The 20,092-nt window shown below is 39.9% G+C and overlaps 1 protein-coding gene across 1 annotated transcript in view; it reads left to right on the forward strand.

Annotated features, from left to right (window-relative positions):
* Window positions 1-20,092, forward strand: part of nbas (NBAS subunit of NRZ tethering complex) — a 187,215-nt gene that overhangs the window by 26,901 nt on the left and 140,222 nt on the right. The window contains exons 16-23 of the mRNA XM_084954225.1: window positions 1,396-1,521; window positions 1,840-1,991; window positions 2,093-2,230; window positions 9,979-10,057; window positions 11,790-11,894; window positions 12,115-12,251; window positions 16,465-16,551; window positions 17,671-17,824. Of these exons, the coding sequence (XP_084810351.1) occupies window positions 1,396-1,521; window positions 1,840-1,991; window positions 2,093-2,230; window positions 9,979-10,057; window positions 11,790-11,894; window positions 12,115-12,251; window positions 16,465-16,551; window positions 17,671-17,824 (978 nt within the window). The remainder of the gene's footprint in view (window positions 1-1,395; window positions 1,522-1,839; window positions 1,992-2,092; window positions 2,231-9,978; window positions 10,058-11,789; window positions 11,895-12,114; window positions 12,252-16,464; window positions 16,552-17,670; window positions 17,825-20,092) is intronic.

Below are 20,092 nucleotides of genomic sequence, written 5' to 3' on the forward strand. Positions count from 1 at the left end.
TCATATTATCAGCTGTGTGACGATCTATTGGCAGTGACATTGTAAAGGATGACACACAACATTTTTAAAAAGGGAGAGTAAAAAGGAAGAGAAACACCCTTCAACCATGCTACGAGAGCTGACACTGCAAGGTCTGTCCACCAGAGGGCAGAATACCAGAGGCTGTAACACGTGATCTGAGCAGCCTGGTAGTGTGTGTGAGTGTAAAACAGAAAATAAGTAACGACACATAGCAAATGTTAGGGTCTGCTTATGTTTTTGGAGTCTGAAAGGAAAAAAAATCGGAATATCAAGGAGTATTTAGATCACCAAACACGGCATTAGTTGTTTTTTTTTTTTGTTTTGTTTTGTTGTCCCGTTTGGATCTTTAGCCATCAGAATTGTTGTCTTAAGGCCAAGAAAGATGCCAAGCGGATTTATTTTACCAAGTGGATCATCATGGCCTTGCCATATTGGTCCATTTGATTGACCTTTATTATAATTATGTATTTATTTTATTTTATTTTCGGTTGCTACAAACCGGACAGACATGACTGGGGGATAGGACAGGGAGAAAGAATGAAAGAAAGAGAGGGAGAGAAAGAAAAACAGAGGGGAGAAGTGGCTTTTTATTTTATTTTTTTTTGAAAGATGGTGCTGATGCTTTGTGTCATTTTAAACGGCTTCTGATTTCTCCTTTATGTTTTCTAACTCGGGCTATTTGATTTTTTTTTTCTTCAGATATCCCCAGACATGAAATTCCCTTCAGACATTCTCCTTCTCCCTCTTTAGCAAACCCAATTCAGTCTGTGTCACATTGCGCATTGCTACACTGATTGAAATCTGCATGTTCCAGCTGTTCCTATTCAGTCTTTGGGTATTCTGTGTGCATACAAAACGGCTGCGGTGTAGGCATAGATTTATTCAATACCTTGACATCCTTGTCCTTCAGTGTAATGGAAAATATGTCTGTGGACAATGGTCCCTCTATCTTTTTTCCCTTTCTTTTTTTTTTGCAGTGGTATTTTGTAGAAACATATACTTTAATGTTTTCTATTTAATTACATTGATTTAGGAACCCACAGCATGAATCATTTCGATACCCCTGGGATTAGGATTGAATATAGCAGAAAATGAAACTAATTGATCTTTGTTTTTGGGTGCTTTTATTCAAATTTTACATTAGAAACACATAGTTCCTCTTAGTCAGAGGTGCTGCCTGGCCAATTCCAGGACTAGCTTCTCATTATTTCCTTTTATTTCACAAACACTCATCATCATCCCTACTAAATCATTGTTGAAATGCTTGTCTTTCCTGATGATATGGATTTGTTTTAGTGCTGTCTGTTCCACTGTCTGGAAGAAACATGCATAATTAAAGAGCTCATGTTTATTGTGTTTTTGTTTATCTCGTAGATTGACAATGAGGAGTATGGTGAAGCCCTGTCTCTTGCCCAGGCATACAGTTTGGACTCTGACCTCGTCTACCAGAGACAGTGGCGGAAGAGTACCGTCAGCATAGCCTCGATACAAGATTATCTGGTAAGACATCAGTCAAAGGAGACACATACATGTGAGGAAATGAGGAGGAGAGACGAAGGATTGTATCAGAATTTCTGGTGTTAATCACGGTATATTTTGTTGGTTGGCAAGGGGGGAAAAATTCAGTGCATTTATGTGAATGAGTGGGAGAGGCACACACTTAAGTGCAGCACAAGTCCCCATACTCTATTTCACGCATCATTTTTGCCAATTTATAGCAAATTTTTTCACCCTCCCATCCTATTTCTGTATCGTATTTTATCCCATCATTTCTTCTGAACTCACTCCATCTTCTTCTGTTTCCTGCATCCCACCTAGAGCAAGATCCGCAAGCGCTCATGGGTGCTGCATGAGTGTGTGGAGCGCGTCCCAGAGAATGTTGATGCAGCTAAAGAGCTGCTGCAGTATGGCCTGAAGGGAACCGACCTTGAAGCCCTGATAGCCATAGGAAAAGGGGAAGATGGGGGCAGGTATAAAAACTTATACTCTTCACTCACCATAGACTTACTCTGCTTGTCTCATTTTGTTTATCCGCACTTCTTTTTTCTGTCATTTCTTTGCTGTCTCCCAGGTTCATCATGCCAGGCGACGTCGACCTCGATGACCTCCCTTATGAAGACATCCTTTCAGATGAGCAGGAACTGGAGATGAAGAAGGAGAGGGAGAACAAGAAGAGACGAGAGCTGCTGGCCAAAGTTGACTTCAGCAGGTACACAGCCAGTCAGACTGCCGCTTGTTTAATCAAACAGCAGATGGACACATAATTGTCAGGGCAGACCAGAAATGCTGGCAGTTTTCCGAATAAACAGAATGTAAGAGAGGGTTCATTTAAACCTCCAGCTAAACTGGTAGTTTAGAGTCGAGCTGGCAAGCACGTCTCTTGTTTTAGTATCTTAGTTACTAAAGCTAATTACAATCTTTTTATTTTATAGTGTGATACTGTTTTTTGACTAAACCATTGGGAGTTTTCGAGATTATTTTTCTACTGATCTTTGAAGACAAGGAGCTAAAACACCAGCTTTGTTCTTAGAAGCATTTGCTGGGTGGGTGGACTCATTTCTCTAGAGAGGAACCTGATGCTGACCTGTGTGAGTCACCTTGTTGGCAGGTTGTTACTTACTGTTTCTAAAGATTAAATTAAGTTGTTGTTATTCCCTGTATCAGCTAAAATATTAACTGTACTCCAAATGCTTGTGGGGAAAAATTGAGAAATTGTGATTTCAGTATTTAAGGTGTAGACCAGGAAACTGGGAGGAGGATGAATGGGTTAGAGTGCTGCCAAATTTATCACTGATTGTTTGACTGGGTTTCACACCAGAGAGGGGATCATAAAGGCAGGGATGTTAATGAGTTTGAGGAAAAGAGAGAGTGAGCGAGCGAGACAGAGAAAAAGCACTGGTGGAGATTAGTGGGTAATCTGCTGGAGGTAATTTATGCTTTTGTTTTCAAGTGCCCAGGGATAGACTAATGAAAAAGCCTTTAGTGATCACTAATCACCTCTCATAACACACATGCAAACAAATTCACTCATCCATGTATCAAGAAACACTCTTAAGCTAAATTACACACAACTACTGTAGTGACCAGCCACAAAAAGGATGCGCTGGGTGCATGAGTTAAAGCGCTTGATGCACATTTAAATTCATATCCGTTCTATGTTTTTGCAAACAGGCTTTGTGCAGGCGCACATTTCAATCTTCTGTAGCTGGATCAGGCTTTTTCTTTTGTTCATACAGTAAGCAGTGAGCCTCCTGACGGCTTTTAAATGAGGAAGAGCCCAAGCATCGTAATGTTAATCCTTTGTAATAGCTGCCCTTCACGTCGCTGTTCATTTTTTTTCCCTCCCTTTGGCCATTTGTTCATCTATATCTTACTGTGTAATAAAACTGTTATGCTTTATTGGAGAACTGCACTCCACTGCAGCTAAAGAAAAGATGGAGGATAAGAAAGAGGACAGAAGAGGTAGTAAAAAAAAAATCGATAATGTACAAACATTAAAAAAAAACATTAAATTAAATCTTCGGTGAATAAACTTATTTAAATATACCAGTTTTTCTCCTTTATCTGTCTTTGATGCAGAATGTCTGCCAGGCAGCTCACACACGTGTCCCCAGAATGTGTTTTTGTGTGAGTGTGTGAACACATTCGGGTTCCCCCACTAATGCATCTACCCATGTTGCCTTGAGGCCTGCGGCCGAGGCCTGAGACAGATAATAATTCTCTTAATTTCTTTTTAACTACACCACCATTACAGAAATGGCTCAGTATCGATCACAGCTGCTTCACAGTAGTACTGCGTCTGTGCGTATTTTGTGTGGGTGACACGCATGTGTAGATAAGGACTGTATTTAACTAGTAAATGTGACTCAGAGTGCATCTTTAATCCCGCAGTGTGTGTGTGTGTGTGTGTGTGTATGCTTGAAAGACATAATCAACAAAGATTTTTTCTGCCTTGCGTCAATAAATTAAAATGTCATCACTTTTAAAGAGGAAAAAATGACTTTTCTTTGTCAATGTTATTGATCACTATGTAGAATTCTTATTCAGGAATGACTTTTTCAATAATCAGACTCAAACGCTCTCAACTGCCCTTTGCTGTCCTGTATAACATTAGTTTCTAAACTCTTGGGGGTCAGGAACATCTAGAAAAGAAACAAAAAACATCTCAAGGATCTTCTTGGCTTATCGTCACTTGACAATGTGGACAAAAACAATTTCATCATAGTCATGAAACACTGGAGCAGCACTTTGTCTTGAAACTGCATATACAAGTGTATGTGGGCTTTGCCCAACAAATCTACATTTGTTTTGTGGAGTTGGAGTGAAAATAAATACAACTCGTTACCAGTGGATGTTGAAATCCACCAGGGCTTCCCTTTGGCACTACCTCTGTACATAACTTTTATGGACCTTTTTATATTTTGCAGTATCCAAGACATGGGCGTGTCAGGTGGTGTCAGGTTCGTGTTTGCGCTTTTAAAGACAATGTGGTTCTATGGGATTAATAAGCCATTGGACTGAGTATACAGTGGCTGGAATAGAATTAACACCTCCAAATAGGGCACCATGGTTCTTGGCTCACTTTGCGTTGTGTCTTGCTGTCCCAAGTGGAGGAGTCTTGGGGCTTTGTTCATAAAGAGAAGAGTGGAGGGGGGAAATTGAATGATGGATTGGTGCGCCATCGACAGTGATGCAGATTTTGTACTGCTCTGTTGTGGTGAAGAGAAAACTGAGTGTGAAAGTGAAGCTCTCAATTTCGTAATGAATCTGTTCCTACCTTCAACTTTGGCCACAAGGTCTGATTAGTGACCGAAAGAATGAGATTGCGTATAGAAGCAACAGAAATGAACTTTCATTAAAGGATTTCTTGGCTTGACCTCAGATGGAGGGGTGAGGAACTTGGTCATTCAGGAGGGACTGAGTAGAACCAATATTCCACATCTAAAGTATTCAGTAGAGGTGTTTCGGACTGATTAAGAAGGCTCCTGAATGCTCCCTAGAAGAAGACTGTTGGACTTACTAGCTAGGTAAGGAGCACAATAAGCTTGTTTGGTTGGTGCAAATGATTAAAAACTGCAAATAATTCCTTTTAATTATGCAGCATATTACTTAGATTTATAACAAATTATTTTGCGGATCCCTTGGAGTCCCCAGATTCCGTTTTGAGAGACAGCACTATTTTAAAAAGTCAAAAGATGTTTCTCTCTCAGTACTCAGTTTTTTTTTTTTTCTAAAAACCAAATGAAACGATGGATATTGATATACTTCTCCAGCCCCTTTTGTTATTATTAGCTGTCTCTTGTTGGCAGTGTGTTGCATTTGCCAAAATGCATTCAGTTATCCTGAAATGTAGTGTCTGCCAAGCGCCATTATAACGGCTACTCACACTTTACTCATACAACAAGATAGGCAATACTGCAGTTGTATCTGTGTGTGTGTGTGTGTGTGTGTGTGTGTGAGAGAGAGAGAGAGGAGGAAATTGTGTGAAGAGAGTAGTGTCTGCTGCAAGGTGTTTATGTTCTTATCAGGTCAGAGTCGGACCTCAGTCAGAAGTCTAATTTTCTCATTTGTTCCAGCTTTGGACTGTGCTTGTGTTTGTGTGGAAGGCTGTTTATGCTTTTATTGTATCATCTAGATGTATTAAATATATGTGTGCACATAGATCTTGAAGCAGTTAGTCTCTTTACCTTAGTTTACCACAGTTATTTTTTTTTTAATTTAAGAGCTATTTATTATAAGGGCAATCTGTTAAAAACACATAAAAACCTTTATAAAGACTCGTGCACTGTGCTGCCTTTTTAGTGTATAGCCAGGTGGGTCCATTTGTATGTATAACAGTGTATTACAGCTAGAGATGGCACGATACCACTTTTTTATGTCCGATACCGATATTATAAATCTGGATATCTGCCGATACCGATATGAATCCGATATAGTGTGTTTTTTAATCAATAAAACGTTTTTTTAATATCTTGCTGCATTTTGTATAAGTTCATACTCAAGTTTAAATAAATAACAACACTAAAGCTATTCTGTTATACCTGTATGTAAAAAAATACACTGCGCCCAAAATATTTCATAGTTCAGCAACACTGATCAGTCTAATAAACTTAAACCTACTCCATCCTCCCTATTCTGGTATTTTAAAGAGTACTTAGCAGAAATATTAAGCAACCTAACTAATAGGGTTGCAAACTCCCAGCAAAAGAAAATAGGGAACCACCCTCCACCTCATGATGCTTAATCGATGTAATCAAATTTAATTTGAAGCAGGGTAAAATTCACAGAAATAAATTATTTTTCAAGAATAATTAAATAGATTCAACATCTTTCTTCAACAGAATTGCAGACTGCACAGATGGTATCTTCCCAAAGGAAAAAGTACTATAGCTTACTAGGGTATATTAGACTTAATAGTTACTATATACAGCAATGGACTTCTATATATTTTACATCAGATTAAAACTTTGGGTGTAAGAGTCAGATAATTATTTATTAAAAGCTAGACATTTTAAATGAGAATAAGAAAGAAAAGTATGTCTTTGTGCCCCCTTCTCCCTGTTCATGCCCTATCGGCCCCCCTGGCTAAACTTTGCTAGATCCGCCCCTGCACAGTTACCAGCCGTCAGCTACGTAAAAAAGGATCCTGGTGTAGAAAGTAATATTAAATAAATTCTAACAACAGCATATCAAGGTTAAACGTGCTGCTGTTGTTCAGTCGCTGGTTTCCTCTTTCTGGCGCGAAGTGGGCCAAAAACTAAGAAGAGAGACGGACTCGCGACAGAAAAGCCGATCAGCTGATCATTGATCAGTTTAACGATTGAAGTAGCAGCAGGAGAGAGAGAGAGAGGCAGTCGCTCCATATATCGGTTGTTAAGCTTAACATGGGAATGCTTTACAAACATTCAGAGATGAACTTACACACTTGCTTTACTTCTCTCTGGGACAACTTCCTCGGAGATGAAATGCTGGTTTGGTGGCGAGACTACAAATACACACAGCTGCTCTATCACGTGATGCATACTGCTGCTACGTGCTACGGTTATGAGCCGAGTTACACCGTGTAGCAAGTTTTGTGAGGTGCTTTTTTTGATATTTAATGGATCGGATTACATTTTTTATTTCTCGCCGATATCCGATCCAGTAATTTGGGTCAGTATCATACCGATACGTAATATCGGATCGGTCCATCTCTAATTACAGCACACACTGTTTATGCTGTATCTCAGTGGAATTCAGCTGTAAGATTAGCAATTTAAAAGCAAGAGATGTCGACCTGAATCAAACATTCAGCCATGTCTGCAATACTGCTCTAGCACAATGGTGTTGCTTAAATTTTTTTATCAATGACCAGTCTTAAACTGGAAATTATATTCTGTATTTATTATTGTTATTATTATTAATATTATTATTTAGAAAATTATACATTTTATTAAAAAGATATATACATAAAGTCTGTATAGATACCGTTTTACAGTACTGACATCGGCATGCTTACAGCTTCTTAAAGCTGCTACCAGCACTATGGAGTTATTTCTATACATTCATGTGCAGCATAATGTTTCCTACTCCGTGCTTGACTGTGGCCGTGTTTTTTGGGTCACACTCATCATTTCTCATCCTCCAAACATGGTGGGTGGAGCTTATTCCTTATTCCATCTGACCACAGCACCTTCTCCCAAGCCTTCTCTGAATCATTTAGATGTTCACTGGCGAACTTAAGAAGAGTCAGGGGGACCTTGTGGGTGCTGTAGTATTTCAGTACATTGGTGACTGTGGTCCCGGCTGCCTTCAGGTCATTAACAAACTCCACCAGTATAGTTTTGGGTTGATCCCCCACCTTTCTCATCGTCTTGGTCTTGCATGGAGCTCCAGACCGAGGGTGATCGATATTCATTTTATATTACTTCCATTTCCAGTTAATCACTTTTCAGCATTTGATCATTTTTTAAAAATCTTATTTTCATAATGAAATAAATTAATCATTTTACAATGCCCCCCAAACTGCAATAACTTTGATGATCTTCTATCTCTTAAACAACTGAAAATAAAGTGTTCTGCTCCTCATATCCACCTTTACCTGATATACTTTACCTCACCAAACAAAAGCAGGTGCAACAGATTTGTATAAGAAAAAACAAATGGCAGGTACTTGCATCATTTCCCAGCAAATTTAGGAAGTCACCAGTTCTAAACATTCTGGAAAAGGTTCAATGTCAGCAGCACGGCATTGACCAATTTCTCTTTTTGATTTGTCGCCATAATTGCTCTCATAATTGCTTCAGTCTTTTTTACTGTTCACAGAGGCTCAATTCAGGCTGCCGTCTTGTGGCTGGCTCTGAGCTTTGGATAACATTAGCTTTAGCCAATTTTCCTTTTATTAACATCTTCAAACTGGGCGTATTCATCTGGGTGAAGGTGATTTAAGTGTTTCATTAGATTTGTTGTTACGAATGTTTTCACGATTGTTCCCTTACGGTTTATGGGCTGTGGATGTCTAATCCTTTGACATTTTTTTATTTATTTATTTTTTTTGGCATAACATTGGTTAAATACTATTCAAAGATGAGCAGAGACCTGCTGGAGTGCCAGTGTCTCAGTAGTGTTGTACATGTGTTGTGTATATAGAAAAGGTTAAACGATAAGAGATCCAAAAGATATCAAGTAGCTACCGAAACATTTTACTTTATTGAGCAGGTAGATATTATTTAAAGAAAACAAATATGCCCAGAGGATCAGTAATATCTTTAGAACATACTATATCACTTATAGCATGGCTAACAGTACATTTTGACACATTCTGTATTATTGCATGTCATTTAATAAACTATGTCAGAGTAATAGAAGAGCTTAGTCAGAACTCCTCTCAACCAAATGAAGTTACAGAGATATCCTGTCACCTCTTTTTAGATTTCAGAGCCTTTCTTGGAAGTTATCATTAAGCCATCATTCAAAACCTCAGGAGAGCAGATGGCTAAAATTGCTTTCTAACATCTCATCTCTCCTCCTTCCCTCGCTTGCCACCACTCTCCTTCCTCCATCTCCACTTTTCTTACGTTACTCTGAGGAAACAAAGCACGGCAGTAATTACCACTAGTACTAGCACTAAGCCGGCGCTCTTTGATGTGCCAGAGTGTGTGTTGAGCCAGTGTTAATCTCTGTTAGTCTGTGTAGAGGACCCCGATAAGACCCGATAGCACACTCTGTAATGAGGGATTTGGGATTAAGACAGCGGTGGAGAGGTCAACTCCCCTGTGGTCACATCGCAGTTGATCCAGGTCAAGTTTATAAGAGGGGTTGCATCCTGCTTCACCTGGTTGGATTGTTTCTTTGTGAATTGAACTTGGAGGGTGTGTGAGCATGTGGTTAAAAAAATGTTTTATTTTACCGTATGTGTGAACCGAGGGGGTGTATCTGACCACTCCTAGCCTTTTTCAGCCTTGCACTCTCTTTCTTTTGGTTGTACCTTGAGTGATTGAGTTTTAGGTAGAGCCTATATAGCACAGTGCCTTGGTGTTTGTGGCCATCCTCTTTATTTATGGTTGTGATTAAATGACATTGAAAATGGATTTGGTTCTCACTGGGCAATCGCTCACCACATTGACGGCTTGCATCCTATACATAACACCTGAATGAGTGGCTCTTGTGGTCATAAGGAGTTGATTTGTTGCTGTTGGAAAATGATTAGGTTTAGAGGGCATGGTATGGTATTGTAGTCACCAGTCCCCAGCCTTATTATATAGGTCCCCGTGGGCTTACTGTGTAAGGTCAATTTACAGTTAATTTAAAGCTAGGGTGTGAGTTAGTGCAGACGACAGACTGAGCTTGGCGTTTGATTTGATTGCAGTTAATTTCTGTAGTCAAAGTCATTGTGTTGGAGGTCTCATGTCAATTGTTTTAAATTGTTTGTGCTGGTATGGTGCTGATTTGCGTGTTTAAATATGATTGCATGCTTAGGCTGACTCTGGAGCAGAGGGAACTGTGTCGGAGCAGACTGAAGCTTCTCTCCTACCTGGACCGGCTCGCCACGTACGAGGTAACAGCAATCAGCCCTTTGACTTAATGAACTCTCCACATTTTCCCAAGTAAATGGATTTCATTAGGATTGCAACTAACCACAGTTATCCTTATCAATAAATTTGCTGTTTACTTTTTCAGCCTGTCGAGTAATTAACTTGATGCATGTTTGAAGACTAAAGAGAATCTCAGTAAATATTCCTTTTGGGAGAGCTGGACCCAGTGAACTTATTCAACTGTTGCTTAATATTCTGTTGTTTAGCTGGGGCATAATATTCTCCCGAACAAGAAACCCATTAATTGAATTTCCAATATTCAGCCCCAACAATTTTAATTTTATTTACATGTAATGAAGAAATTAAGTAAATTGAGGCTCTGTGGATCAACAACGCAATATCATCTTCCTAGAATATTTAAATGCGATGCAAAAAAACATTAATTGAAAAAAGTCAGTTTTTTTTCATCATATTTAACACTACTGCGAGCAGTGACTTAACGGGTTTTGATAACTAAACTCAGGAGAGACTTCAGAGGAAAGAGATTGCATTTGAGGAACCATTAATTATTATTACATTTGTATTCAAGTAGAGTTTATTTAATGAGTCTAATATTAATGAAGAAGAAACTTTGTTTTCATTGTAGTCTTTATTTCATAGTTGTTTTCCTACTGGCAAACTAATGCGTTCGACTTTAATGAGCAGTCCGTTCAACGCTAATAGGCTTTTCTCATCTGCCATCTATGAATATTTATACTTAACCTCCATTTTTTAAAATTGAAATTATGTCCATGAAAGACATTTTAAGTATGTGAAGAATTTATAGATGATCTGGTAAAAAGCTAGCACTGACACCGAGAAGTATTATTTTAACTTCACTACTAATAGGAATCCAATATCACTGCTTCAGCGCTACATAGATGGATAGATAAGTGCTTAAAGCAGACACTTGCAACTACTTAAAACTGTGGATTTCAGATTCACAGTGAGTAATGTTAACATGCAGACCCTTATCACGGATGAACAGGACCCTACTCGCTCCCATACAGGAGAGATGAGATTTTATCCTGCTAGATATTCGACTCAGACAGAATGACGTTTCTCTCTTCATTCGGACATTGTCATGGTAACTGCAATACTCGTCAGATTCCTTTTGCCCCGATGCATTTTCTCTGGCTGTCTATGAATATGATATTAGCGTTTTTATCTTCCCGACTTGGGCTGGCTCTGTCTGCATAGGACCCCATTCAAAAGCTATCCATCAGACACACACACACGCCTCACACACTCTTCTGCACAAAGACACACACACACACATGCTCTGGCATAATGGATGCTACAGAGATTTTATAACCACAAATACACATAAATCCCTCTTTCCAGGACAACAAATGGTCCATCCTGACATATGCTCACACACACACACACACACACACACACACACACACACACACACACACACACACACACTTGGATGACTCCAACTAAAAGGACAAGACAGCTGTAAGCCACAAAAATTAAATAGTATCTCTGTTGGCTTTGCTTTAGTGCCTTCATTGGCAGTCACATCTTCTACTTGCACTTTCCCTCGCATCTTTGCATCTTTACTCTGAATTCCTTTCCACTCATAACATTTATTCTGGAAAGATAACCCTCTGACTCACAAATTTCTTTTCATGAACTGTAAATGTATGTGTGTGTGTATGTATCTCTGAGTATTTTCTCTTTCTTTCTCTCTTGCTTTATACTTTCCAGGAAATACTTGGCGGCCCTCATGCAGCGGAGGACAAATACGATGCAGACTTCTTCAAGAAGTTCCGAAGTCAAAACATTGTTTTGTCAGCAAGAAACTACGCCAGGGTAACCTTGGCCTCACACTCCCATAGAATGTCTCACTAATTATCTCTTTGCATCTTTTCATTTTAACTGTATGCGTCTTTGTTTGGAGCTAGGGATGTGACTGATTCTCTACTTTAGATCAAGCCTGCAATTTGGTTAGCTCGTTTAGACACACACGAGGGTAAAATCGAGGCACCAATTGACATTAAGCATTTTCTAACATACATTTTTCTGGCCACAGGAGAGCAACGTGCAGGCTCTTGACATTCTTTTCACATATCACGGAGCAGAACTCCTCCAACATCGACTAGCTATCCTTGACAACTTTCCGGAAACCACCTCTCCACACGAGTACACCACCTTGCTGCCGGAAGCCTGGTAAGACGTGCACAAATACGCACTTACAAGAAGGTCCATGTGTATTTATATATATAGACACAAATGGTTTACCAAGCGCTGCACTCTTGCATTATAGATGGGAAAAACTCATGGAGATGGTGTGATTTATTTGTCCTGCAAGAGTAAATGGAGGAAGCCTTTCTGTGTTGACTTTTGCTGAGACTCGGAGAGAACCAAATGAAACGACTCATTGAAAAATCATGTTTACTCCGAAAGCTAGAACATGCATTTGAAGCTTGGTGTGGTTCAAAGTGATATGAGCTTCATAACCAAATATCTGCAAAACAAATATAATCTGTTGGCAGGGACAAGATTTTTGGTACCTGAAATGCACCCAAAATCCCTGTGATGTCTTTGTATTGAAGAGTCATGTTTGTGCAAGCTTTGCATGCAGGTAAATAGTCTCCATAAAGAACAAAAGTAGGATTTCATTTTTACTGAAGGAATAAACGCATCTTGCATGGGAGTGCCTTACTTTGCATGTAACAATATTTACGTGGCTTTTGTGTTGTGTGCTAAAGTGGCATCCACATGGACGACAGGACTCAAGGTTTCCCAGGAGAAGAGTGGATTATAACAATATGCTCTGAGTCGGTGGTTTAATTTTCTTGTTGCTGATGAGACACGAGTTGCTGTTTCCCAAACCGCTGAAGCGAAGGTGTTGAAGTAATCCAAATGTATTCTTTAGTCCCCTTTTACAACAATTCACACTCTCGATATAGAAACTGCATTGTTTAAAAAGAAAAAAGAAAAGTATACCGCCACTGGGATTTGCACCCTTTCTAATGTCAGAGAATCCACAGTCACACCTTTGTAGAATGCAAGAGTCGCACATCCCTCTACATTTTAAATTAAAATGACCTAAAACTGGAATCGCACCTCAGTCAGAACGTGCACTCAAGAGTCTTTCTCACATTCTCACAGTGGGAATCTTTGTCATTAAAAAGCACACACATACACAAGTTTATTCTGTCACTGCACACATGTACGCACAGCGCCGCAGCTAACGGGCTGGCAGAGACAGCAATGAAATAAGAGGAGAGAGACTTAATTGCTACTTCTAAATTTACATTCAAACAAAGCCGAACACCTTCAAATGATACAATACTTGCTTGAACAAATGCAATTGTCTGTTATTACAGTGTTATTCCCCCTGGTTTTCACTCTACACTGCCTGTTTTGTTTTTTTTGCTTTGGGCTTGGAGAAATGCTGAATAGGAGCGAGGAGTGATGGAGGGTTGTTTTGGAGGGAAGAAATCATTCCTCACCTCTTTATGGTTCACTAATAGCAGTGACTGGATTTACTGATGGGCGCAGCCAGTCATTCACCGTGCCTTTTTCCTTAAATCGTAACTCGTTTTTCTATTTAATCCTCGATCCTTCATTTTAGCTTCTGTGAAAATCTTACAACACTGCATCCAAAAAAGTACGATGATAAAAGGTAAATGCACAAATGTGCAAATTATGTAACTGAGTATAAAGGCATAAGAATGAAAATCATTATTTTTTTATATGTACAGTATATTTGAGTCATTCTGATTCCAGCAACTGTCCAAAAAGTTGCTACAGGATTAACAAACAAAAAAGACTGGAAAATTGTCTAATCCTTAAAAAGGAAAAACACCTGGTGGAGCATTTAGCAACTCATTAGCTCAGTTGTCATCAAGTTGGCAAGAAGAAGAGGCAAAATCGTTCAGAAATAAAGGTGGGAGTTGGGGTTCACCCCACTCTTTGGAAGATTACATGGTCAGATAGTTCAGCAGTTCAAAGAGATCATATTCTTTGGTGTAAAATTAAAAGAAATTTGAGGATTTCATCATCTACGTATGTCTTATCATTAAAGGATCAAGAGACACCAGAGAAATCTCTGAAAATGAAGACAAGGCTGAAAACCAATTTTCCCGTTACCTTTGGGCCCTCGGGTGCCCCTACGTAAAAAAAAAAAAAGGACCTGCTTTTTGTGGTAAAAAGAACTGCACAGACTCAGAAACACTTCCAGAAACCATTTGCCCGCTGCATCCAAAAAAAAGTTCAAACTCAGCCATGCAAAGACCATCCTGTAATATATTCTCAAGTGCTGATATTCAGCTCATCTAATATTAACAAAGGTGGATTTTTGTTTTTGAAAATAATCCAAAACCTTCCAGCTTGGCCATGCGATGGTCTGCAACTGGGGGAAATCTGCACATCCCTGGGGGACATGGTTAATGCTAATCGATAAAGTTTTGGAGAAAAGTTTCAGTGAAGGTCTTGCTTATTTCAGCAAGACGATACCAGACAGCATCCAGCATATAATAGCAGAAGGAGTCTGCAGGCTGCCTGCAGCCCAAACCTGTCACAGAGTGAAATTTTGATATGGAAAAGAACCAAGGAAAATACATTTTGAGCAGCTAAACACAGTGTTAAAGGAATGTGATGCAACGCTGTTGTAAACATGGTCCTGGCCCGCCCTTTTTGAAACTGGCATTACATTCAAAATGAGCATATCATTTGTAGAAACAGGATTTTACAGATATATTCTCTCTGTCACTGCTTTATAAAGAAACCATGTATTTGGGGGTGGCAAATTCATCACCTTAAAAAAAACCCTACAGATATAGATATCATTTTTAATATAGTTTCCACATACGCACACTACAACACAGCTCCCTTTTATTAGCCGCGACTGAGTTTGTATGGAGGTCAGGTGCTTGTGGCTCTGCAGTGAGCATCCATCATGGCTCTGCCGCTGTGGGGCAGTTTCCTATTTTCCCCAGCTTGTGAGCACCAAATGCTGCTCCAACAGCGCTCGCTCCCACACTGCAGCAGACGGAGCCAGCTCAAGCCATCTGTTTGGTGCTTACTCCCTATATACTGAACTTGCTTCATTGGAAAGGGGGGGGTAATACTCTCCTGTAATATTGATTAGGTCTGTGAAGGGACCTGTAGACTTGGAGAATACTGCATGTATTTTTTTTTTTAAGGAGTCTTTGCCTGTAGCTTCAAAGGGTCATCTCTGTGGAAACCAAAAATAAACTCCAGCTCCAGGTTTGCTCTGCATCTCCTGTTTTCAATCCTGCTCCCCTGCCTCTCTGATGCGAAGTAGATCAGGGATGCAGGCACAGAATAATTCATTCCTCCTATCGATATCTGGCCGCTCACGCCGATATTTACTTTCCACTCTCTAACTAGGCTGTCTTTAATGAGGAAAGAGCACCTGGGAGTTAGGGAATGTCATTAAAAAAAAAACCACAGTGAATGAGGCTGATTTTATGCGGGACTTCTCGATCTCTGTTATCCTAGTGTTGAAGTTCCAAGCTTAATCAATGAACTGGCGCTGGAGTGTTGGTGAAAAACCCTCCTGCTTTGGAGTGTTGACATAAATCAGAGCTGCTGCTTGCTTCTTATGTATTTTGTGATTGGAGAGAATTTATGACCGTGCTAAAAACTGCTGCAGCGTGTGTGCGCGCTCGGCCTTTAACTGCACCAAAGCTGTAGATGATTTGTAGCCCACGCTATCTCCTTGAGTTTTACAGCCACAGTACATATTTTTCTGTCCACAAACAAATAGATAACAAGAAGCCATGCATTAATCCTAGCAGAAAAAAGAAACAAACCCAAAGCAAAACTGCTTTTGTTCAGCCCGGCGTCTTAGCATTCGAGTCGTTACGGTGTCTGTGTCCAAGCGTCGGAGTCCTGTCAACGCTGACACGTGAAGCTACAGAGTCATTCTTCACTTTGGCTTTCTTTTTTTTGCGTGTCCCCTATTTATCTTCCTTAGACCTGTCACACTCAAGGAGACCAGGAAGAAGTAAAGCTTGGGACCAACGTGGCGTTTAGAAAATAAAACTCCCCGCTATTTACAACTGAGGCACGATTCAGACTCTCTTCAGAAGTTCTTTGACTTGTTTATTGTTGTGATTTTGTTTTTTTGCCTCCTCCCATTTCTTTTTCTTATTATACTCTGCTCTTTCCATTTCCCATATGTTGCTTGCTCTCTAGTTTTGCTGTAGTTTATGGCTATGTTTACTTTGAGACAGTAAATGCCTTTGCTGATTTACAAGGTCCCATTATGCCTGGGTGGGTAGATGTCGCGTGTTGCGGTGTATTGCTATTGGTGTGCTTTTTCCTAAAAACTGACCCCTCTCTCTTGCTGTCTTTCTCCTTCTGTCCTCTCGTATATCTTGCTTTTTTCATTTTCTTTCATTTACAGTCTGGATGACAGAGGTGAGCTGGTGTTGATTCCGTGGGACGAGCAGAGACACAGAGAGATGGACTGGTGTGAGGCAGAGGAGTGCAGGTAAACAGGTTACATCACCCCTGAGGCGAATGTACTGATTTCTAGCTCTGTGCATAAAATGTTATTAAAGCCAACAGTTAAACAAATGTGACGTAACGCGTCATAATTAACTCAGCCCGTGTCCGGGATAACAAAGCCCCTCGCAGTGTAGAGTTGTTAAAATTCATGCTCCAAACGGGCCAGATGCTTGTGCTGGCATCATTTTGTGAAACAAAACATGACATCCTATTATCCAAATGTTAAACACAGCCATAACCAACTAATACCAAATCTTGTTGCACTGCCAATTTATGCCATTTGCCTGCTTCTGTAGGGAGGCCGGGCTTCATTTACAATTTAATTTTTTGTTTTTTGTTGGGAGTCTGTTGGGAGTCATAACAGCAGTTGCACACTGTGGTATATTTGGCCAGAAATTAGAGGATGAATGTTTGATAATGTGATTGGAGCAACATTCCTGGCGACTAGGTTTAAGGCAGTGGTTTTTTTTGGTGGCTATGTTATATCTCTGCTCTTCCAGCTTCTGTTTCCCTCCTTATCTCTCTCTCCGCTCAACTCCTTTACCATTGAGTCAGGTGATATTCTGTGTTTTTCTTATCAAAAATCCTACAATGTTAGACTGTCTTTTAAATACTAATATTTGGGCATCCCTCCCCGTGCATCTGGTTCACAAATGTGTTACTTTCATTTAAAAAAGGAAGAAAAAAGAAGCAAACAAACAAGTAATTTCCTAAAGCAGCAGGGCACTGTAGGTTGTAGATAAATCGTACATTTTTAGGGGAACATTTTCAGCAGAGGATCAGTTGCTTTTGTGATTATTCAGAGCAGCACGATCCTCTCTGTGCTATGTTTTTGGGTAACAAAATAGGTTTATGGCACAGGAGTAAGGCTTTGACTTTTGGCTCCATAAAAAAAGAATTGTATCAGTGCATTGTTTTAATCTGTTTGTAAGATTTTTTTTTTTCTTTTGATAAACACATAATTATGAATTATCGCCAAAATAAAAGTCCTTTTTTTCTCATTAACTGTTCCCGCTCTAGCTGATTAGCTAAAAATCATTAAAGGAATAAAGTGAAAATGCAAGGGAGCACAACTCTTCATCCATGTCTTTTTCTTTTTAAGAGCGGTGCTGGAGCAGAATTTGTTTGACGATGACAGTTTCCTGTATGACGAAGCCTCAGACCTGCTGAGATTTCGCACAGCCACGCCCTCCATAGAGCTGCTTACTGATTGGTACATTAGCAGAGCCCAGGATATCGACTCTTGCTCCAGACAGGTACAAACATTCTGTGTATCCGCTTGTAGCTTACAGTCAGTCACTATATGTTTGTTTTACTATGTGAAAGTGTTGAGCCACCCCTCATTTCTTTCACATTTTTCTAGGAAATTTGGCAAAACCAGAGTTTCAACAATTCTAATGAGCTTGAAAGTCAATATTTGGTATTCTTACCAATTTTTCTTCAGCATAGCCTGCACTGCCTTCAGCAAGCTTTCTTTTAATTTCTTTTACTAAGTAGTCTTCAGGAATAATTCCCCAGGCTTCTTGAACATTCAAAAATCTTCTTTGGATGTTGGCTGCCTTTTGTTCTCTGTCGAGATGATGTTGAGGTCCGAGCTCTAGGGAGGCCAATCCGTGACTGTTAACGTTCCTTTTTATGTTTTTCTATCCACATGTGCTTTACTGGATTGGGAGTGTATTTGTGTTCATTGTCATGCTGAAAAATGAATCCATTGTTAATGCTTTCTAGATGGTATTGTATGGTGGAACAAAAGGAAACTCTGATGGTAGTTAACTCCATCATTTGACAAGATCTCCAACACCACTGGTTGAAATGCAGCGCCAAACAATGATAGAGCCTCCACCGTGTTTTAGAGATGGTCTTAGACACTGACTGTACCTCACTCCTGACCTCCTCTGTACATAGTGTTAATGATTTGAACCAAAAATTTCAAATTTGTATTTATCACTCCATTAGACCTCTTGCTGTCATACCATTCTTTCTTTCCACTAGTCAAAATATGCCTAATAATGCAATTTTTGTATATATACAAAGTTGTCTGTTATGTGTAGACACAACATTCATTGCTTGAGCTAGGTGTCTTTTTTATGGTTGAACGATTCAAAGGTCAGTGTTCAGTGGCTTAACAGACAAAAACATTCTTCTGAAAATAGTCGAGTACAAGGACTGGATTGAAAATTAGTAAAAAAAAAATGCCAAGAACTGTTGCTCCAGAGCACTTTAAAACATACAAGAATTTCTTACTTTGACCTGGAAGCAAAATTTAATGAATGATTGCATCTTACCCTTCCTATGACAGCAGAATTTTTACCTGACCTTGCAGACTGTAATAGCAATAAATGTTTTCCCACTGACCTCTCATGGCCTTACAAAGCCTTTATTTGTAATTTCAACCTTAACCCTCAAGGATCCAAGCTGTTTTAGAGACTAAAATGATCAGGTGACCTCGCAACTTTTCAATTAGTTTGTTCATCCCTTATTACTGATGCAAATCATTTCCAACTGGTCACAGTTCTTCTGTTAGGGGAAACCTTTTACGTAGACTGTGAACGTTCCTTCTGCTCGATTGGATCTTACAGCTGGGCAGCGGCAGAAAGGAATTAATAGACATCTGGCTATTGAAAAGACAATTGGTTTCGCACACTTCTCTTAGATGATGAGGGCAGAAAAATATGACAAGCTGGGATTCAGACTGCAGGGGGTATGTTGCCTGTCTCCATCAGTCAAGGTCACTTTGATCTGATCTGTGACAGTTATTATCATATTTGCCATATGCACCTCTAATGAAGAGAACCCGAAGCTTATGTCATCCGCGTTCTGATGCTGCAAGTGAAAAATAAGACTTGATAGGACTTGTTTAGTGGAGTAATGGGACGTAAACGCTAGAGCGGCCCGATCTCTCCACCCACACTATCCACGCTGCAGCTCCGTCCCCTCTTTACCTCCATCAGAGTGATGGATCAAGGTTGTCACAGCACTCTCTTTGTCTTTGTGAAAGGACTAACTAGGGTGCAGTCATATCTTTCCCCTTCATTTCTCCGTTTTATCCCTTCCACTTGCTGTAAAGAGGCTGGCGAAATAGAGATTTTGGGGTCCATTGCTCATTTTTGAAGACAACTGCGGAATCGCGCCTTTCATCATCCACTCAAGAGAGAAGGAAAGGGAGAGATTCGAGTGCATGTGTAAAAGGAGGCCTTTGTTAGTCTCAAGGAATCACACCAATTCCCTCTTTCATTCTCTCCCTTGTTCATTTTTAATTAGACCTCATCTTCATTTGCTCTATCACATCTTACTCCAGGAATCTCTTTGGACTGTCCCGAACTCTCACGTCTCTGGTTATTTCACACATTTCGTTTTTTCCTCACACGAGCAGCAGTGACACAGAAATACATCAGAAAATCTCTGCTGCCATTTGCTGAGCGCGCCCCCCCCCCCCCCCCCCCCCACCACAGCCACCCCTTCTCCCTGCCCTTTTTTACGTTTCGTCTCGTTTGTTCTCTCTTATTGGCACCCTCCTCTCATTC

This window comes from Perissodus microlepis, chromosome 15 (genome assembly GCF_051167445.1).
Source record: "Perissodus microlepis isolate ML-2025 ecotype Zambia chromosome 15, ASM5116744v1, whole genome shotgun sequence".
NCBI classification, from domain to species: domain Eukaryota; kingdom Metazoa; phylum Chordata; class Actinopteri; order Cichliformes; family Cichlidae; genus Perissodus; species Perissodus microlepis.